The sequence below is a fragment of the Chlamydotis macqueenii genome, chromosome 33, assembly GCF_036417535.1.
Source record: "Chlamydotis macqueenii isolate bChlMac1 chromosome 33, bChlMac1.mat, whole genome shotgun sequence".
Taxonomy (NCBI): domain Eukaryota; kingdom Metazoa; phylum Chordata; class Aves; order Otidiformes; family Otididae; genus Chlamydotis; species Chlamydotis macqueenii.
In genome coordinates, this window is record NC_141588.1 from 333,833 (window position 1) to 354,844 (window position 21,012).

At 66.9% G+C, this 21,012-nt stretch overlaps 2 protein-coding genes across 2 annotated transcripts; one reads left to right on the top strand and one right to left on the bottom strand.

The window, feature by feature from the left end:
- Positions 1-291: 291 nt before the first annotated feature.
- On the top strand, positions 292-14,915 carry GABBR1 (gamma-aminobutyric acid type B receptor subunit 1). The gene is made up of 24 exons (XM_086769242.1): positions 292-472; positions 1,273-1,461; positions 1,803-1,820; positions 3,563-3,723; positions 5,263-5,397; positions 6,364-6,534; positions 6,755-6,856; positions 7,156-7,221; positions 7,690-7,881; positions 7,974-8,216; positions 8,410-8,473; positions 9,711-9,788; positions 9,886-10,036; positions 10,448-10,580; positions 10,824-10,940; positions 11,031-11,138; positions 11,249-11,342; positions 11,436-11,563; positions 11,650-11,778; positions 12,021-12,164; positions 12,988-13,305; positions 13,618-13,763; positions 14,471-14,596; positions 14,840-14,915. The coding sequence occupies exons 1-24, from the start codon at positions 451-453 to the stop codon at positions 14,913-14,915; spliced, it is 3,111 nt and encodes a 1,036-aa protein (XP_086625368.1). The 5' UTR covers positions 292-450.
- Positions 14,916-15,619: 704 nt separating this feature from the next.
- On the bottom strand, positions 15,620-20,900 carry RPS5 (ribosomal protein S5). Its single transcript, XM_086769249.1, is given in 7 exon segments — positions 15,620-15,754; positions 15,886-15,984; positions 16,091-16,219; positions 19,387-19,467; positions 19,469-19,597; positions 19,683-19,788; positions 20,799-20,900. Coding segments are annotated over 6 exon segments (612 nt in total). The 5' UTR covers position 19,788; positions 20,799-20,900; the 3' UTR covers positions 15,620-15,685.
- Between the last annotated feature and the right edge of the window lie 112 nt (positions 20,901-21,012).

The window sequence follows — 21,012 nt, forward strand, 5'->3', positions numbered from 1 at the left end:
GTACAGTACGGGGGACGTCCTCCCTGGGGGCCGCGGAGGGGCCCCTATAGGGGCCGGTGTCCACAGGGGACACGCGCGAGGCTCTCACCGTCCCCGCAGATGCTGCCGCTGCTGCTGCTGCTGGCGCTGAGCGCGGCGCCCGCCCGGGCGGCTGTCCACGTCAACCTCACGGAAGGTAGGCGCCGGGCGCGGGCGCGTGAGCGCACGAGGACGCGTGCGAGCGCACGAGGACACGCGTGTGGCCCCTCTCCCCCCCCCCCACCCCCAGGGTGCCAGATCATCCACCCGCCGCGGGACGGGGGCATCCGGTACCGGGGGCTGACCCCCGAGGAGGTGCAGAGCGTCCGCTTCCTGCCCTTCGACTACGAGATCGAGTACGTCTGCCGGCCCGACCGCGAGATCGTGGGGCCCAAGGTGCGCAAGTGCCAGCGCGACGGCACCTGGACGGCCATGGGCCACCCCAGCCGCTGCCGTGAGTGTCCCCGGGCCCAGCCTGGCCCCCAGCTCCAGCCCCACCCCCGTCTCCGTCCCTGTCCCCATCGCCATCGTGATTGGCACCGGCACCATTGCCACGATCACACCTTCACATTGACCATCACCACCAGCGTCCTCGTCACCATTACCATGATCTTCACCATGCCATCCCCTTCACCATGACCATCACCATGGCCATCAGCATCCCTGTCACCATGACCATCACCATGGCCATCAGCATCACCCTTACCATGATCGTCACCATACCATCCCCTTCACCATGACCATGACCATCACCATCAACACCACCATTACCATGACCGTCACCATACCATCACCTTCACCATGACCATCACCATGGCCATCAGCACCCCTGTCACCATGACCATCACCTTCACCATGACCATGACCATCATCTTCACCATGACCATCATCTTCACCATGACCATGACCACCACCACCACCATTACCACGATCTTCACCATGTCCTTCACCATGACCATGACCACCATTACCATGATCTTCACCGTGTTCTTCACCATGACCATGACCATGACCATGACCACCACCATTACCACGATCTTCACCGTGTCCTTCACCATGACCATGACCACCATTACCATGATCTTCACCGTGTTCTTCACCATGACCACCACCGTTACCATGACCTTCACCATGACCACCACCATCAGCGTCTCCATCACCGCTGCCATCCCCATCCCCATCCTCCCGCCCACCCCCGCCGGTAGGGTTGCCCTGGGTTGACCCCGCCCCGTCTCACCCCCCCACCCCGAGCAGTGAGGACCTGCCCCAGAATGCACCTGAGCCTGGAGAACGGGCAGGCGGTGGCGCGGGCCATGGAGCGCGTGCCGGTGGAGGGGACCTGGGCCGAGTACAGCTGCAACCCCGGCTTCCGCCTGCTGGGCAGCGCCCGCAGCAACTGCACCAAGCTGGGGCGCTGGAGCACCCCCAAACCCGTCTGCGAGCGTGAGCCGGGGGCCCGGGCCGGGAGGGGGCGCTCGGCGGGGGGGGGGGTCCCCGGGGTGGGGGTTCAGGTCCTACGTGTGGGGGGGGGGGTCGCTGGGGTTGGAGGTCCTTAGGGCGGGGGTTCAGGTCCCCATGGGGGGGGTCTCTGAGTTTGGGGGGTCCCTGAGGTTGGGGGGTCCCTGAGGTTGGGGGGTCCCTGGGGTGGGGAGTCCCTGGGGTGGGGGTGTCTCTGAGTTTGGGAGGTCCCTGAGGTTGGGGTCTCTGGGGTGGGGGTCCCTGGGGCGCGGGCTCAGCCCCCCCATTGGGGAGGGGTCTCTGTGTGACTCAGTTTCCCCCCGCAGTGCGCCGCCCCCTCTCGGGTGAGTACGGCCCCGCGCGCCCCTGCGTCCCCCCAGCGTGTGTGACCCCCCCCCCGCCCCACCGGTGGGGACACCCCGGGACCCCCAGCTCTGCCCTGGGGGTGGGCACCCCCCGAGACCCCCCGGTCCAGCCCCGCAGTGCCTGGAAGCCCCCTTCCTCCACGCCCCCCATCGCCCCCCTCCCTCCTCTTCCTCCTCCTCCCCCCCTTTCCTTCCTCCCATTTTCCCCTCTCCCCATCCCGTTATTTCCCGTCCCCATCCCGTTATTTCCCATCCCATCCCGTTATTTCCCGTCCCATCCCGTTATTTCCCGTCCCCATCCCGTTATTTCCTGTCCCATCCCGTTATTTCCCGTCCCATCCCGTTATTTCCCGTCCCCATTCCGTTATTTCCTGTCCCATCCTGTTATTTCCCGTCCCCATCCCGTTATTTCCCGTCCCATCCCGTTATTTCCCGTCCCATCCCGTTATTTCCCATCCCATCCCGTTATTTCCCGTCCCCATCCCGTTATTTCCCGTCCCATCCCGTTATTTCCCATCCCATCCCGTTATTTCCCGTCCCCATCCTGTTATTTCCCGTCCCATCCCGTTATTTCCCGTCCCATCCCATCCTGTTATTTCCCGTCCCATCCCGTTATTTCCCATCCCATCCCGTTATTTCCCGTCCCATCCCGTTATTTCCCGTCCCATCCCATCCTGTTATTTCCCGTCCCATCCCGTTATTTCCCATCCCATCCCGTTATTTCCTGTCCCATCCCGTTATTTCCCATCCCATCCCGTTATTTCCCGTCCCATCTCTCCGTATACTCCGCCCCAAATCCCTCCGCTCCCCGCCCTCCCTCGTCTCCGCTCTCCGTCTTTCCGCTCCCCGTCCCTCTGCTTTCCCACCCCGTTTTCCACCCCCATCCCTCCATCTCCCGGCCCCAGCCCTCTCCTTTTCCCCTCCCCATCCCGTTATTTCCCGTCCCATCCCGTTCTTTCCCTCCCCATCCCGTTCTTTCCCATCTTGTTATTTTCCATCCCCATCCCTCTCCTTTTCCCCTCCCCATCCCGTCCTTTCCCTCCCCTCCCCCTCCTTTTCCGCCCTCCATCCCGTTATTCCCCTCCCCATCCTGTGATTTCCCCTCCCCATCCCGTTATTTTCCACCTCCATCCCTCTCCTTTTCCTCTTCTCCCGGGGTTTTCCCCTCCCAATCCCTCTCGTTTTCTGCCCCCCATCCCGTTCTTTCCCCTCCCCATCCCGGGATTTTCCCTCCCATCCCTCTCCTTTCCCTCTTATCCTGTTATTTCTGCCCCCCCATCCCTCTCATTCCCCCCCCATCCCATTATCCCCCCCATCCCATTCCCCCCCCATCCTGCTACCCCCCATCCCGCTACCCTCCCCATCCCATTCCCCCCCACATCCCGTTATCCCCCCCACATCCCGTTATCCCCCCCCATCCCATATCCCCCCCCATCCCCCCCCCAATCCCTTTATTCCCCTCCCCGCGCTCCTCCCCTCCCTCACCCCCCCCCATTCCCACCTCGCAGCGCCGGCGCTGACATCAAACCCTCCCCACCCCCGTCCCCACATCCCCCCCTCCCCGAGCCATGGGCGCCCCGATTCCCGCTCCCCGTCCCGTGTGACCCCCCCCCGCCCCGCCCCGGGAATGGCGGGCCCCCCGCCGCCGCCGCCCACGCCACCTCCTTGGCTTTTGGTGGTGCTCAGCCTCTCGCTGGCCTCGCGCCCGGCGCTGGGCACAGGCAAGAAGGCCGTGCACGTCGGGGCGCTCTTCCCCATGAGCGGGGGGTGGCCGGGGGGCCAGGCCTGCCTGCCCGCCGTGCGCATGGCCCTGGAGGACGTCAACAGCCGGAGGGACATCCTGCCCGACTACGAGCTGCGCCTCATCCACCACGACAGCAAGGTGGGGCGCGGGGTGGGGGGGGCGCCGAGGGGCGGTGGGATGGGGCGGGAGGACACCGAGGGGTGGTGGGATGGGGTACGGGGGTGGGATGGGGGGTGGGATGGGGCAGGAGGACATCAAGGGGTGGTGGGATGGGGTACGGGGGTGGGATGGGGGGTGGGATGGGGCAGGAGGACACCAAGGGTGGTGGGATGGGGTACGGGGGTGGGATGGGGCAGAAGGAAGGTGATGTGGGGTGGGATGGGGCGGGAGGACACCGAGGGGTGGTGGGATGGGGTACGGGGGTGGGATGGGGCAGAAGGAAGGTGATGTGGGGTGGGATGGGGCAGGAGGACACCAAGGGGTGGTGGGATGGGGCGGGAGGACACCAAGGGGTGGTTAGAATAGGGTATGGGGGGTGGGATGGGGCAGGGGGACACCAAGGGGTGGTGGGATGGGGCAGGAGGACACCAAGGGGTGGTGGGATGGGGTACGGGGGTGGGATGGGGGGTGGGATGGGGCAGGAGGACACCAAGGGGGGCTGGGATGGGGTACGGGGGTGGGACGGGGGGTGGGATGGGGCAGGAGGACACCAAGGGGTGGTGGGATGGGGTACGGGGGTGGGACGGGGGGTGGGATGGGGCAGAAGGACACCAAGGGGGGCTGGGATGGGGTACGGGGGTGGGATGGGGGGTGGGATGGGGCAGGAGGACACCAAGGGGGGCTGGGATGGGGTACGGGGGTGGGACGGGGGGTGGGATGGGCCAGGGGGACACCAAGGGGGGTGGGATGGGGTACGGGGGTGGGACGGGGGGTGGGATGGGGCAGGAGGACACCAAGGGGGGCTGGGATGGGGTACGGGGGTGGGACGGGGGGTGGGATGGGGCAGGAGGACACCAAGGGGGGCTGGGATGGGGTATGGGAGGTGGGACGGGGGGTGGGATGGGGCGGGAGGACACCAAGGGGGGCTGGGATGGGGTACGGGGGTGGGACGGGGGGTGGGATGGGCCAGGGGGACACCAAGGGGCGGTGGGGGTGTGTGGGGCTGTGACCCTGCCCCCCCCATCCCGCCCCCCCCATCCTGAGCCCTCGCCCCTCTTCACCCCCCAAATGCCCCCCCGTCCCGCCTCCCCCAATCGACCCCCGCGTCTGTCTGTCCCGCACCCCCCCAAAACCCCCCCAACCCCCCCCCACCTTTGCCGGTACTGCCCGGTTGCCACGGCAACGGATGCTGCTGGGTCTGCCGCTGGGTTGCCATGGCGACGGTGCCCGGCTCCTTTTCCGGACCATTCCGTGGCCTGAATTATTCATAGACCCCCCTCCCCCCCCCCGCCCCAAAATAAAGAGCAGGGCACGGAGGGGGGGGGGCAAGGGGGGGGGCACGCCCCCTACCCCCCCCACCCCCCAAACCCCCCCCCCCCAACGCAGAGGGTCTGGGCTGGGCGCGGAGGGCAGCCAGTGGGTTATACTGGGTGGATGTGGGTGGAGGGAAGGGGGGGAGGTCCCAGCACCCACCCGACCCCCTTGTCGCCCCCCCCCCACTCCCCCACCCCCCCGCAGTGCGACCCCGGCCAGGCCACCAAGTACCTGTACGAGCTGCTCTACAACGACCCCATCAAGATCATCCTCATGCCCGGCTGCAGCAGCGTCTCCACCTTGGTGGCCGAGGCCGCCCGCATGTGGAACCTCATCGTGGTGAGGAGCCGGGGGGGGACGCGCGGGACCCCCCCCAGCACCCCCATCCCACCCCCACACCCCCCCACCCCGGGTGGGGACCGGGGCGGCGCAGCCGCGCTTGGCTGGGCTGTGCCGGGCCGGGCCGGGGGGTTGGGGTTGGGGTTGGGGTTGGGGGGGGGGTGGGGAACGCGGGGCGTGGCCGCGTGTGCGGCTGTAGCTGGGGGCGCGGCTGCGTCCCGCCGCGGCTACAGGCAAATTCGGCTGTCGCCGCGTGGGCAACCGCGGCCACAGGTCGGGCTGGCGCCTTCAGGCTGTTGCTCCGCGTGTGGTTGTTGCCGTGTGCGGCTGTTGCTCCACGTGTGACCAGCTTTCAAGTTGTTGCTCCGCGTACACTTGTTGCTCCGTGTGCGGTTGTTGCTGTCAGGTTGTTGCTCTGCATGCGGTTGTTTCCGTGTGTGGTTGTTGCTCTGCGTGTGGTTGTTGCTGTCAGGCTGTTGCTCTGTGTGCGGTTGTTGCTCTGCGTGTGGTTGTTGCTCTGCGTGGTTGTTGCTCCGTGTGCGGTTGTTGTTGTCAGGTTGTTGCTCTGCGTGCAGTTGTTGCTGTCAGGTTGTTGCTCCATGTGCAGTTGTTGCTGTCAGGTTGTTGCTGTCAGGCTGTTGTTCTGCGTGTGGTTGCTCCACGTGTGGTTGTTGCTCTGTGGAGTTGTTGCTCTGTGTGTGGTTGTTGCTCTGCGTGCGGTTGTTGCTGTCAGGTTGTTGCTCCGCGTGCGGCTGTTGCTCTCCGGCTGTCGCTCCCCCCGCGGCTGTCACCCCACCGGCTGCCTGTCTCCGGCCGCAGGGACGTTCTGACGCGCGCTGCGCCTGGCTGTAGCTGCAGGCGGGGCCGTTTCGGTCACACCCGCGCCCCCGGGGCTCCGGGCGGCCGTAGCGGCGTTGCTGGAGGGGCCGACTGTTGCGTGCTGACCCCCCCCCCAAACCCCCGCAGCTGTCGTACGGCTCCAGCTCCCCTGCCCTGTCCAACCGCCAGCGCTTCCCCACCTTCTTCCGCACGCACCCCTCGGCCACGCTGCACAACCCCACGCGCGTCCAGCTCTTCAAGAAGTGGGGCTGGACCAAGATCGCCACCATCCAGCAGACCACGGAGGTCTTCACCTCGGTACGCGTCCCGCCGCCGCCATCCCTCCCCCCCCCACCCCGAAAATTCTACCCTGCGACCTCTCGCCCCGCCCCATCCCGGAGCCGGTGAGGCGCAGGTCCCAGCTCCGTCCCCGCCCCGGCGAGCGTCCCACCTCCCCAACCCCGCCTGGGTGCCCCCCAACCCCGGACTCACTCCGCACCCCCTCTTTCCCCTCCCCGCCCCCCACGCCCCCCACCAGACCCTGGACGACCTGGACCAGCGGGTGAAGGAAGCCGGTTTGGAGATCACCTTCCGCCAGAGCTTCTTCTCCGACCCCGCCGCGCCCGTGCGCAACCTCAAGGTGAGCCCAGGGCCTCGTCCCTGCCGCGTCCTTCCCCGCCCCCCCTACAGCACGCCCAGCCGTCGGGGTGCGGGTGGACCCCAAAAAGGGTGCAGAGACGCCTCAAGGTGCCCCGAGCGTCAACGACCCATCTCCTCCGGCCGGGAGATGGAGAGCGATGTCCATCGCCCATGGACATGGCAGCGCCAAGGTCCTGGTCCTCCTCGGCACCCCTGTCCAAATTTATGCAAATGAGGACGGGTGGGGTTGACCCCCCCCCCAGGGGGGGTCCCACCTCAGGGCGACTCCTCCCCCTGCAGCGCCAGGACGCCCGCATCATCGTGGGGCTCTTCTACGAGACGGAGGCGCGCAAGGTCTTCTGCGAGGTGAGGGGTGGCAACGGGCGGGCGCCGCAGGGGGGAAAGGACGGGACGGTGGGCGCGGCGGAGAAGGGTTGGGTTGGGTGGCCATCGCGGGGGGGGCGCGGGTCAGCGGGCAGAGAGACGTCAGGGCAGATGGGGGGGGGCAAGCTCTGAGCGTGGTGGCGCTGGAGGTGGGACGGTGGGATGGGAGACGGCGGCGGCAGCGGGGAGCACGGGGTGGACGGAGAGCGGCCAGGTGGGACGGACGAGGCGGGGAGAAGGGCGACGGAGGAGTCAAGGGTGATGGGATGGGATGGGGCGAAGAGCGCTGGAGGAGTCAGGGGTGACGGGACGGGGTGAAGAGCGCTTGAGGAGTCAGGGGTGACGGGACAGGGTGAAGAGCACTGGAGGAGTCAAGGGGGACGGGACGGGGTGAAGAGCGATGGACGGAGGGATGGTGGAAGCATGGGGTGAAGGCCTCGGCCGGCGCAGGTCTACAAGGAGAAGCTGTACGGCAAGAAGTACGTCTGGTTCCTCATTGGCTGGTACGCCGACAACTGGTTCCGCATCAAGGACCCGGCCATCAACTGCACCGAGGCAGAGATGGCCGAGGCCGTGGAAGGACACGTCACCACCGAGATCGTCATGCTCAACCCGGAGAACACCCGCAGCATCTCCAACATGGTACGGGGGCGATGGAGACGGGGGGGGACACACACGGCACCCCCGGGGGGGGGGTCCGCTCTGTCCTACCCGCCGCATCGTCCCCGTCCCAGACGTCCCAGGAGTTCATTGAGAAGCTGCAGAAGAGGTTGGGCAAGAACCCCGAGGAGACAGGCGGCTTCCAGGAGGCGCCGCTGGCCTACGACGCCATCTGGGCGCTGGCCCTGGCCCTCAACAAGACCTCGGCCGAGCTGGTCAAGAAGGGCTTGCGCCTGGAGGACTTCAACTACAACAACAAGAACATCACCGACGAGATCTACCGCGCCCTCAACTCCTCCGCCTTCGAGGGCGTCTCGGTGCGTTGCCCCGCGCCAGCGTGTCCCCTTCTCCCCGGCAAGGCCTCCCATGTCCCAGCTCCTCCGCCTTCGAGGTGGTGGTGGTGGAGATGTCTCGAAGGGTGGCCTCGCAAGCCACCCCAAAACGCCCAGAGGAGACGTTCTCGCAGCTGGGGACGTGGTCCCTGACGTCCACCTCCATCCCACCTCGCAGGGACACGTCGTCTTCGACGCCAGCGGCTCCCGCATGGCCTGGACGCTCATCGAGCAGCTGCAAGGTGAGCGACCGCGCGCAGGGGCGGCATCGGGGTGATGACCGCCACCGAGCACCCCCCGCCCCAACACCCCTTCGCGGCCTCGCGGCCTATCGCAACCACCCCAAGGCACCCGCACAGCGACAGGCCCCAGCACCGCAGAAGCTCTCGAGGGTGGGACGCCCCCTTCCCCACGCCCTTTTGACCACGTGTCCAACGGGACGCGAGTCCTCCCCCGACGCACAACCGCTCTCGCGTGGGATGGGGTGGGGGGGGAGGTCCGGTGGCGAAGGGAGTTTGGAGGACAAGAAAGGCATCACGAGTGACGGATTCACCACGGAGAAGTCGTGCTTGACCAACCTGCCCAGCTTCTGCTGGCTTGGTGGACGAGGGGACAGCTGGGACGTTCTCTGCCCGGGCTTCGGGAAGGTTTCCACTGCTGCGTCCCAGAAGATCCTCACGGAGAAGATGGTGAAGCCCGGGCTGAACGAGCGGACAGCGGGGTGGGCCGCATGGCCGGGTCCAGGAGGGGTGGAGGTCAGCGGCGCAACGTCCAGTTGGAGACCAGTCCGTTGGCCAGGGGTCAATACTGGGCCCAGTCCCGCTCAACGCCACCATCAGCGGGCTGGGCGATGGGACGCCCTCGGCCGGTTTGCTGACAACCCCAAACTGCGAAGAGCAGCCGAGACCCCCCGAGAGGGTTAAAGAACCGTCTGCAAGAACCTCAACGGGTTGGAGAAACGGGCCGAGAGGAACCTCAGGAGGTCCAACACGGGGAAGCGCTCCGGGAACGACCCTGCGCACCACGACGGGCTGGGGGTCAACCAGTTTGGCAGAGGGGTCGACCGCCAACGAGCGACGTGGCACAGGTGGCCAGCAGCCTCCTGCCCCGCAGCAGGAGGAGCGGTGGGACGGGTCGAGGAGGTGACCCTTCCCCTCTGCCCAGCACTGGCGGGGCCCCGCCTGGAGATACGGGGCCGGTTCCGGGCTCCCCAGTACGAGAGCGCTACTGGGGAGCATCCAGCGAAGGGGTTGGCGCGCAGGAGGCTCCGGCTGAAGATCAGGAACCGTTCTTCGGTGGCGCAGGTGGCCAAGCGCCGGCAGAAGGTGCCCAAAGAGCTTGGCGAGGCCTCCACCCTCGGAAACACCCACCCGCCACGCGGACGCGGTCACGGTCAACGGGTTTGGGCGGTCCCGCTCAAGCCAGACGACCCCCAGAGGTCCCTTCCGCCCCTCCGACCCGTCTCCGTCGGCCTTGCAGGAGGCGTCTACAAGAAGATCGGCTACTACGACAGCACCAAGGACAACCTGTCCTGGTACAACAACGACAAGTGGATCGGTGAGCGCCGCCGCGTGCGCTGGGGGTGTCCCCGCCACGGGGAAGGGGTGGGAAGACCCCCCGCCCGTGCCCCCTAACGGCGCCGTGGGCTTCGCAGGAGGCGCCCCTCCGGCCGACTACACCAAGGTCATCACCACCTTCCGGTTCCTGTCCCAGAAGCTCTTCATCTCCGTCTCGGTGCTGGCCTCCTTGGGCATCCTCCTGGCCATCATCTGCCTGGCCTTCAACATCTACAACGGCCACGTCCGGTCAGCGGTCACCCCCGTTCCCCCCGGGGTTTGGGGGGGTGGGGGTGGAAATCACACCTTTCCTGCTCCACAACCGCCCCCAAAAACCCCGTCGGTGCGCGACCGGCAACACCCAGAGGGGACAAACGGGGCTCGCGCGCCCCCCTCCCCCCCATGTCCTCCTGCAGAAGACGACAGTGCCGAAACGTCGCTGGCAGTAGACAGACCTCCCCGGCCACCCACCTCGCTGCGGGTGACACCACGGGGCCGGCTGTAGCGCGCGGTTTCCTGTCGTCCCACTCCACGTCCCCGTTTCCGATGTCCCCTTGGCTTCGTTGAAGGCGGGACCCTGCCCGTGCCTGAGCACGGGGCGGGTTGGGGGTCAGGTGACGCGCCGCGTCCCCAACACCCCCCCCCCGCCTCTGCCTGCAGGTACATCCAGAACTCACAGCCGTACCTCAACAACATGACGGCGGTGGGCTGCACGCTGGCGCTCGCTGCCGTCTTCCCCCTGGGCCTCGACGGGTACCACATCGGGCCGGGCCTCTTCCCGTTCGTCTGTCAGGTACGGGGCTGGGGGGGTGCGGGGGGGGGCGTACAGGCGGAGCGGGGACAACCGGAGGAGGAACAGGCAGAGGTACAGCCAGGGGAGGGGATGGGCGGAGAGGAGCAGAGCTGGGGGCTTCCCAAGGAGTTGGGTCAAGGGAGCTCCAGGGGCGGGGGGTCCGCACCACGAGGGTCCGAGGGGGCGGGTACAGCCGGACGGGGCGGCACAACCGTCCCCTCCCAACCCCCGCACCCTCGCCAGGCCCGGCTGTGGCTCCTGGGGCTGGGGTTCAGCCTGGCCTACGGCAGCATGTTCACCAAGATCTGGTGGGTCCACACCGTCTTCACCAAGAAGGAGGAGAAGAAGGAGAAGAGGAAGGTGAGGGATGACCCGGGGGGGGCGCAGAGGGGTTGGGGGGGGACACACACACACGGGGTCTCGGTGACACGGCGTTGTCCCCGCATCCAGACCCTGGAGCCCTGGAAGCTGTACGCCACCGTGGGGCTCCTCGTGGGGCTGGACGTGGTGACCCTCATCGTCTGGCAGATCGTGGACCCCCTGCACCGCACCATCGAGGTGGGGCGCTGCCGGGGGGGCGGGGGGGGCGTCAGGGCACTGCCGGGGGGGGGAGCCCACAGCAGAGGGGCCCCCCCTCACACCCCGCGTCCCCCCCCCCCAACCCCCAGGAGTTCACCAAGGAGGAGCCCAAGACGGACACGGACGTCTCCATCCTGCCCCAGCTGGAGCACTGCAGCTCCACCAAGATGAACACGTGGCTGGGTGGGCACCACGGGGCGGGGGGCAGGAGTTTGGGGGGGGGCGGGGGGGGTCCAGGCAGGGCCTGTTTGACCACCCACGGTCGTCCCCCCCCAGGGATATTTTACGGCTTCAAGGGGCTGCTGCTGCTCTTGGGCATCTTCCTGGCGTACGAGACCAAGAGCGTGTCCACGGAGAAGATCAACGACCACCGGGCGGTGGGCATGGCCATCTACAACGTGGCGGTGAGCCGGGGGGCTGCACTCCCCCTCACACCCCCAAAAACGGTGACACCCCCCCAAAAAAAAACCCATCCCCTTGCTCCCTGCAGGTCCTCTGCCTCATCACGGCGCCCGTCACCATGATCCTCAGCAGCCAGCAGGACGCGGCCTTCGCCTTCGCCTCCTTGGCCGTCGTCTTCTCCTCCTACATCACCTTGGTCGTCCTCTTCGTCCCCAAGGTGAGGGAGAGGATGGCGGGGTGCGGGCGGTTCTTTTGGGGGGGCTGGGGGGGGGAACAATCGTCGTGTGTCCTCGGTTGTAGGGCAACGGCGTTGCCGTTGCAGCCACGGAGGCTTCTTCTCCAGTAGGGTCACGGAGTTGGCCGTGCCAGTTGGCGGGGGACAACGGGGCGTGGGGGTTGCTTTGTGGGGTGGGGTGGGGGGGACGGCTTTTAATTGGGGGGGGGCGGGGTCAATTGCAGATGCGCCGCCTCATCACGCGGGGCGAGTGGCAGTCGGAGCAGCAGGACACCATGAAGACCGGCTCGTCCACCAACAACAACGAGGAGGAGAAATCCCGGCTGCTGGAGAAGGAGAACCGGGAGCTGGAGAAGATCATCGCCGAGGTGGGGCGCGGTGGGACATACCCCAAAACGTGGGGCGGGGGAGGGGGAACCCCTCAGAAACTGGGCGGAGCTCCTCAGAAGTTGGGCAGAGCCCCTCAGAAGTTGGGCGGAGCCCCTCAGAAGTTGGGCGGAGCCCCTCAGAAGTTGGGCGGAGCCCCTCAGAAGTTGGGTGGAGCCCCTCAGAAGTTGGGCGGAGCCCCTCAGAAGTTGGGCGGAGCTCCTCAGAAGTTGGGCAGAGCCCCTCAGAAGTTGGGTGGAGCCCCTCAGAAGTTGGGCGGAGCCCCTCAGAAGTTGGGCGGAGCCCCTCAGAAGTTGGGCAGAGCCCCTCAGAAGTTGGGTGGAGCCCCTCAGAAGTTGGGCGGAGCCCCTCAGAAGTTGGGCAGAGCCCCTCAGAAGTGGGGGAATCCCTCAGAAGTTGGGTGGAGCCCCTCAGAAGTTGGGCAGAGCCCCTCAGAAGTGGGGGAATCCCTCAGAAGTTGGGTGGAGCCCCTCAGAAGTTGGGCGGAGCTCCTCAGAAGTTGGGCGGAGCCCCTCAGAAGTTGGGGGAACCCCTCAGAAGTTGGGCGGAGCTCCTCAGAAGTTGGGCAGAGCCCCTCAGAAGTTGGGCAGAGCCCCTCAGAAGTTGGGCGGAGCCCCTCAGAAGTTGGGTGGAGCCCCTCAGAAGTTGGGTGGAGCTCCAAGGTTGGACCTTCAGGTTGTCTCCAAGAGGGAATCACCCCCAAGAGGCCACCAACCCAACGGGGTGACCGATGTGGGTGGGGGGTTCCCCTAACACTGGTAGGGGGTATCTGACCCCTCACCCCAAAAATTTGTCACCCGGCAGAAGGAGGAACGCGTGTCGGAGCTCCGCCAGCAGCTCCAGGACCGCCAGCAGCTGCGCTCCCGCCGCCGCCCGTCCAACCCTTCGCGCGAGGCCGACAACCACGTCCCCCCGGGGGGTGGGGGTGGCGTCGCCCCCCCCCGCCGCCACTGCCGCCCCCCCCCCCGGGCCCCTTCTACCAGCCCGGCCTGCCCCTGGTGCGCTGCCTGGTCTCCGAGCAAGCCGACAAGCTCGGCCGGGGCAACTGCGACGGCAGCCGCGTCCACCTCCTCTACAAGTGACCCCGGCGGGGCGGGGCTAAAAGCCGAGGGGTGGGGCAAAGTGGGGTGGGGTCAGTGGGTGGGGCTAGGCAGGGAGGGCGGGGCCTCTTGGCATCATTATCCATATTTCTTATTTTTTAACGCGTCTTCGTCCAAGCCTGGGGGGCTCCCGGCTCCGGCCGCACCCCCCCGTCCTGGGGCTCCCAGTGTCACCCGCCCTCCGACTGTTGTCAGGCGGAAAGATGGGGCGTGGGAGGGGAAAGGTGTAGCTCTCACCTGGGCAGGGGGTGGAGCAAGCGAGGGCGGAGCGAACACCGCAGAGAACACCCCGAAACGCCCCCCAGCCATCCTGTCTCCCGCTCTCCGGCTGTAGCGCAGCCAGCCGGTCCCCGCTGACTCCTCCCCCGCCGCACCCCGCTCCCTCGCGCCATCCCCCCCGCGCCGTCACGCACAACCGGAGCCCGGTGTAGCAAACGACTGCCCCGTCAACGCCCCAGAGCGGCGTGAGCGCGGAGCCCGGTGCGGGTACAGGCAGTGTGGGGGCGGTTGTATCGCAAGCGGCCATTCCTGTAGTTTTAACGTCAGGCTGTAGTGTACACCCGCGCCCAGCTGAGTCCGCCTGTAGTGCTCTCGTCCACCTGTAGCGCGTGACTTGTACGTACAATCACACTGCATCGCGGCACCACGGCTCCCGCACCGCACGGCGCGGCTGTCGCCGGGCTGGTTTGGGAGCGGTTGTTGGTACAACCGGAGGCGGTGTTTACGCCGTACGGTCCGACTGTAGCGCACAAGCAGCTGCGGCGCGAGCGCAGTCAGAAAGCCCGGGGCCGGGGCTCCGCGTCCGCGGGCAGCGTGGGGGCAGGGCCTGCACGCGCAGACTGTTGTAGCCAGGGTCTGGTTTCTCGCCTGTACAGTTGCACTTTAGTGAACAACCGGACCCTGCCGCTTCTCCCGTGTCGTTGTGGTGTTTAACCGGGACACAAAAACAGAAATTATAATAAAAAAAAAAAAAAAAGACAAAAAAAGCCCCAGGGGCTGGGTGCCCCCCGGGAGCGGGGTCCCCTGGTGCCGTCGGAGAGCTGGAGGCCAACAGTCGGCCTTGCGTGGTTGGGCTCAGCTCTGCGGCGGGGGGTGACGGTGAGCCCAGGGAAAACATCCTGGCTGGTCCCGGATCCGACTGTTCACGGGTCCAAGCTGATTTTAGATGTGATTGTTCCTGGATCCAGGCTGATCCCAGATCTGATTGTTCCCAAGCCCAAAGTGATCCTGAATCCCATTGTTCCTAGATCCAGGCTGGTCCCAGATGCAATTGTTCCTGGACCCAGGCTAATCCCGGATCCGATTGTTCCCAGGTCTGGCTGATTCTGGACCCGATTGTTCCTGGATCTGGCTGATCGTGGACACAGACTGATCCCAGATCTGATTGTTTCTGGATCCAATTGTTCCCGGATCCAAGCTGATCCTGGACCGGATTGTTCCTGGGTTGTACTAATCCTGGATCCGATTGTTCCCAGATCTGATTGTTCCTAGATCCAGACTGATCCCAGATCCGATTGCTCCTGGCTCTGGCTGATCCTGGGTCCAATTGTTCCCAGGTCCAAGCTGATTCTGGATCTGATTGTTCCTGGATCCAGGCTGATCGCGGATCCAATTGTTCCCAGGTCTGGCTGATCCCAGACCCAGGCTGATCCCAGATCCAATTATTCCTGGATTTGACTGACGCCGGACCTGATTGTTCCTGGATCCAGGCTGATCCCGGATCTGATTGTTCCCAGACCCAGGCTGATCCCAGATCCAATTGCTCCTGGATCCAGGCTGATCCCAGATCCAGGCTGATCCCGGATCCGATTGTTCCCAGGTCCAGGCTGATCCCAGATCCGGGCACAACCGCCCTCACCGACTCCACGGCGCTCACAGCCGAACAAGCACCACCCCCGGCGTCCTCCCTTCGACCCCCCCCCCCCCCCCCCCCCCCCCAAATCCCGATTTGGCCGGCAGCGCCGGGTCCCAACCCCCTCACACCCCAAACACGCGCCGGCACCCAACCCCGCCCCTGCCCGGACTGGGGACGGCACCAGGAGGCACTGGGCAAACTGGGGAAGGTGCGGTGGGAGGGCAGGAAGGAAATTCAACACCCCGCCACCCCCCACCACCTCCATAACCAGGGCGATGGGACCCTCCGCCGCGCCGAAACCGGCCATTTTTGGCCCGAAAACGCAGCCGCGGGCCCCGGTGCCAGAGCGGTGGCGGGGGGGGGTGTCACCCCCGGGATGGGGGCTGGGAATCCCCGGCACCCAGGAAAATGCCGTTACCGCCTAGCGCCCACCCCCAGCGCCACGTGTCCCCCCCCTCCGCAGCCGAGCCGGGACACGGGGGGGGACACAACACGTGAATTTTATTGGAGGGGGCGGCCCCGGGGCGGTGGGGGGGCGGCGGGGGGGTTAACGGTTGGATTTGGCCACGCGCTCCAGCTCGTCCTTCTTCTTGATGGCGTAGGAGTTGGAAGAGCCCTGGGGAGGGAGGGGGGGAACGGGGACATGGGGGCAGGTCAGTTTTGGGGAGGGGGACGAGCCCGTGGTGTCCCCGGGGAGGTGACAGCGGGGCCGGCTGCGCCCCCCCTGCGCCCCGCCCCGCCCCGTACCTTGGCAGCGTTGATGAGCTCGTCGGCCAAGCACTCGGCGATGGTTTTGATGTTACGGAACGCGGCTTCGCGCGCGCCGGTGCACAGCAGCCAGATCGCCTGGGGCGGGGGGGGGGGGACAGCCAAAAATAAAAGGGTTGGGGACGCAAAAACCACACAGGGGGGGCAAAATGTTGGGAATTCGGGACGGGGAGCGGAGCGGTACCTGGTTGACGCGGCGCAGCGGGGAGACGTCCACCGCCTGCCGGCGCACGGTGCCGGCGCGCCCGATGCGCGTGGAGTCCTCGCGCGGGCCCGAGTTGATGATGGCGTTCACCAGGACTTGCAGGGGGTTCTGCGGGGGAGGGGGAGGCAAAAATCAGCGCTGCCGGGGGTCAAAACACCCCCCAAAAACCTCCCCTGCACCCCTCGGGGGCCCAAAGCCCCTCCTGCGCACCCGAAACCGCCCCTCAAAGCCCCGAAACGCCTCCCGGCGCCCAAACCGCCCCCGCTTTGCGCCCAAAAACATCCCTCGCGCGCCCTAAGCCCCCCCTGCAGCGCCCACGGCCTCCCAGCATCCCAAAACACACCCCTGGCACCCTAAAACACCCCCCAGCACCCAAAAACATCCCCCAGCACCCAAAAACCACCCCCCACCCCCCTAAAACATTCCTCCAGTACCCAAAAATCACCTAGCACCCTAAAACACTTTTCCCCACCCCCCCAAACCACCCAGTGCCCCCAAAATTCCTCCACCACAAAAAACTCTTCCTAGACCGCTAAAGCCACCCCTCGTGCAACAAAACTGCTCTCCAGCGCCCAAAAATTACCCCCCAGCTCCCTAAAACCGCTCCTAAGGCCACAAAAATCATCCCTACCACCCAAAAAATCACTCCTAGGGCCCAAAAACCTTTTTCCAGCATCCAAAAATCACCTGCTAGCACCCATAAAACACTCATAAGTTCCAAAAAATCACGCCTAGCACCCATAAATCACTCCTAGACCCAAAGAGCTCTTTCCAGCACCCAAAAAATCACCTCTAGCACCCAAATACATCTTTCCAGCACCCAAATATCCTTCCAGATGCTTAAAACCGCTCCCGGGACTCAAAAACATCCGCCCAGCATCCAAAAACCACCCCAAAGCCCCCAAAAACACACCTCTAGCACCCAAAAATCACTCCTAGAGCCCAAAGATCTCCTTCCAGCAGCCAAAAATCACGTCTAGCACCCTAAAACCACACCAAGGCCCCAAAAATCACCGCTGGCACCCAAAAATCACTTCTAGAGCCCAAAAACCTCTTTCCAGCACCCAAAAACCACCCCCTAGCACCCTAAAAAGCTGCTAAAGGCCCCAAAATCATCCCTAGCACCCAAAAATCACTCCTAGGGCCCAAAAATCTCCTTCCAGCACCCAAAATCATCCTCTAGCACCCTAAAGCACCCGTGCAGCACCCACAGCTCACCTCCTCGCTCCCTGAAACCACACTTAGTGCCCAAAAACATCCCCCAGCGCCCAAAAATCACCCCCCAGCGCTCTGAAACACCCCTCCACACCCTCAAACCACTCACGGCGCCCAAAAAATCCCTCCCCCCCAAATCATCTCCAGCCCCCTAAACCCCCCTCCAGCACCCAAAGCTGGCCCAAAACCCCCCTGCGGCACCCAAAGCTGCCCCAAAACCCCCCTCCAGCACCCAAACCCCCCTGCGGCACCCAAAGCCCCCCCAAAACCCCCCTCCAGCACCCAAACCCCCCTGCGGCACCCAAAGCCCCCCCAAAACCCCCCTGCGGCACCCAAAGCCCCCCCCAAAACCCCCCTGCGGCACCCAAAGCCCCCCCAAAACCCCCCTGCGGCACCCAAAGCCCCCCCAAAACCCCCCTCCGGCGCCCAAAGCCCCCCCAAAACCCCCCTGCGGCGCCCAAAGCCCCCCCAAAACCCCCCTGCGGCGCCCAAAGCCCCCCCAAAACCCCCCTGCGGCGCCCAAAGCCCCCCCAAAACCCCCCTGCGGCGCCCAAAGCCCCCTCGAAAACCCCCCTGCGGCGCCCAAAGCCCCCCCAAAACCCCCCTGCGGCGCCCAAAGCCCCCCCAAAACCCCCCTGCGGCGCCCAAAGCCCCCCCGAAAACCCCCCTGCGGCGCCCAAAGCCCCCCCAAAACCCCCCTGCGGCGCCCAAAGGCCCCCCAAAACCCCCCTGCGGCGCCCAAAGGCCCCCCAAAACCCCCCTGCGGCGCCCAAAGCCCCCCCAAAACCCCCCTGCGGCGCCCAAAGCCCCCCCAAAACCCCCCTGCGGCGCCCAAAGCCCCCCCAAAACCCCCCTGCGGCGCCCAAAGCCCCCCCAAAACCCCCCTGCGGCGCCCAAAGCCCCCCCCCAAAACCCCCCTGCGGCGCCCAAAGCCCCCCCAAAACCCCCCTGCGGCGCCCAAAGGCCCCCCCAAAACCCCCCTGCGGCGCCCAAAGGCCCCCCCAAAACCCCCCTGCGGCGCCCAAAGGCCCCCCAAAACCCCCCTGCGGCGCCCAAAGCCCCCCCAAAACCCCCCTGCGGCGCCCAAAGCCCCCCCCCAAACCCCCCTGCGGCGCCCAAAGCCCCCCCAAAACCCCCCTGCGGCGCCCAAAGCCCCCCCAAAAACCCCCCTGCGGCGCCCAAAGCCCCCCCAAAACCCCCCTGCGGCACCCAAAGGCCCCCCAAAACCCCCCTGCGGCACCCAAAGGCCCCCCAAAACCCCCCTGCGGCACCCAAAGCCCCCCCCAAAACCCCCCTGCGGCACCCAAAGCCCCCCCAAAACCCCCCTGCGGCACCCAAAGCCCCCCCAAAACCCCCCTGCGGCACCCAAAGCCCCCCAAAACCCCCCTGCGGCACCCAAAGCCCCCTGCGGCGCCCAAAGCCCCCCAAAACCCCCCTGCGGCACCCAAAGGCCCCCCCCAAAACCCCCCTGCGGCACCCAAAGGCCCCCCAAAACCCCCCTGCGGCACCCAAAGCCCCCCCCAAAACCCCCCTGTGGCACCCAAAGCCCCCCCCAAAACCCCCCTGCGGCACCCAAAGCCCCCCCAAAACCCCCCTGCGGCACCCAAAGCCCCCCCAAAACCCCCCTGCGGCACCCAAAGCCCCCTGCGGCGCCCAAAGCCCCCCCAAAACCCCCCTGCGGCACCCAAAGGCCCCCCCAAAACCCCCCTGCGGCACCCAAAGGCCCCCCAAAACCCCCCTGCGGCACCCAAAGCCCCCCCAAAACCCCCCTGCGGCACCCAAAGCCCCCCCAAAACCCCCCTGCGGCACCCAAAGCCCCCCCAAAACCCCCCTGCGGCACCCAAAGCCCCCCCAAAACCCCCCTGCGGCACCCAAAGGCCCCCCCAAAACCCCCCTGCGGCGCCCAAAGGCCCCCCCAAAACCCCCCTGCGGCGCCCAAAGCCCCCCCAAAACCCCCCTGCGGCGCCCAAAGGCCCCCCCAAACCCCCCCTGCGGCGCCCAAAGCCCCCCCAAACCCCCCCTGCGGCGCCCCAAGCCCCCCCGAAGCGCCCCCCGCGCACCTCCCCGGTGAGCAGGTGGATGATCTCGAAGGCGTGCTTGACGATGCGCACGGTCATGAGCTTCTTGCCGTTGTTGCGGCCCGTGCATCATCATGGAGTTGGTGAGGCGCTCCACGATGGGGCACTGCGCCTTGCGGAAGCGCTTGGCGGCGTAGCGCCCGGCGCTGTGCGGCAGGTACTTGGCGTATTTCTCCTTCACGGCGATGTAATCCTGCGCGGGGGGGTGGGGGCGCGCGGGGTCACAAGGGGCGGACGCGGGACCCCCCCTCAGAGCGCCGCGTCCCCCCCGAAGTCACCTGCAGGGAGATGTCGTTGATCTGCACGTCGTCGGTGCTCCACTTCCCGAACAGCTTGATGTCGGGGGTCTCGGTGACGGCGGGGGCGGTCTCCCAGTCGGCCATGCTGCGCGGGCAAGGGGGTGGGGGGGCTCAGGGGGGGGGGGGGGTGCGTGGAGCCCCCCCGCCCCGAACCCCGTGGCCGCGCTCAAAGTCTTGTAATTAAAAACCCAAATTTTTAATTGAGAGGAAAAAACTCGGCGGCCACGGGTCCCAGTGAGGTTTAAACTGCCCCCCCTCCCCCCCCGGGGCCTGAGCCCCCCAACTCCCACCTCAGGGAGCCCCCCAGGGCCGGAGACCCCTAACTCCCACCTCAGGGACCCCCAACTCCCACCTCAGGGACCCCCCCAGGGCCTGAGTCCCCCAAACTTCCATCTCAGGGTCCCCCCATAGGCCTGAGCTCCGCAACTCCCACCTCAGGGACCCCCCCAGGGCCTGAGCCCCCCAACTCCCGCCTCAGGGACCCCCCCAGGGCCTGAGCCCCCCAACTCCCACCTCAGGGACCCCCAACTCCCGCCTCAGGGACCCCCGCCAGGGCCTGAGCCCCCCAGAGACACCCCCACAGCCCTCAGCCCCCCAACTCCCGCCTCATAGGCCCCACGCGGGCCTGAGCCCCCCAACTCCCGCCTCAGGGACCCCCCCAAGCCCTGAGCCCCCCAACTCGCACCTCAGGGCCCCCCAACTCCCGCCTCAGGAACCCCCCCAGGGCCTGAGCCCCCCAAACTTCCATCTCAGGGCCCCCCAACTCCCGCCTCAGGGCCCCCCAACTCCCGCCTCAGGGACCCCCTCAGGGCCTGAGCCCCCCAACTCCCACCTCAGGGCCCCCCAACTCCCGCCTCAGGGACCCCCCCAGGGCCTGAGCCCCCCAACTCCCGCCCCATAGGCCCCACGCGGGCCTGAGCCCCCCAACTCCCACCTTAGGCCCCCTCCCCCAGGCCTGAGCCCCCCAACTCTCGCGCCGGGGCCCCTCCCACTGCCTGCCGCCGGCCCCACGAGGCCCCCCTGTCCCCCCTACACCCCGCCGCGGGCCCCTCCGGAGCCCCGGGCCCGCGGAAGCCCCGCACCGCCCGCACTCACATGGCGGCGGCGGCGGCTCCGGACAGGGAAAAGGCCCGCGCTGGGGTTTCCCGGCCTCTTATTCAGGGGCGGGAGCCCGCTTCCGGCCGCGCATGCGCAAACTCGCAGAGCGACGCCGCGCTTCCGCCCTCACTGCGGCAGCCCGCTCCGCGGGCGTGGAAGGTCCCATAGCGCAAGCGCGGGGGGCGCTGGTGAAGCCGGAGCGGCCATGTTT

Bases quoted from the DNA above. Each gene is read 5' to 3' on its own strand.
- GABBR1 (XM_086769242.1), top strand. From the start codon at position 451: ATGGGCCACCCCAGCCGCTGCC. The intron at 8,217-8,409 runs GTGCGTTGCCCC...CCCACCTCGCAG, and splicing joins CCGCCTTCGAGGGCGTCTCG to GGACACGTCGTCTTCGACGC. The intron at 11,343-11,435 runs GTGGGCACCACG...GTCCCCCCCCAG, and splicing joins CAAGATGAACACGTGGCTGG to GGATATTTTACGGCTTCAAG.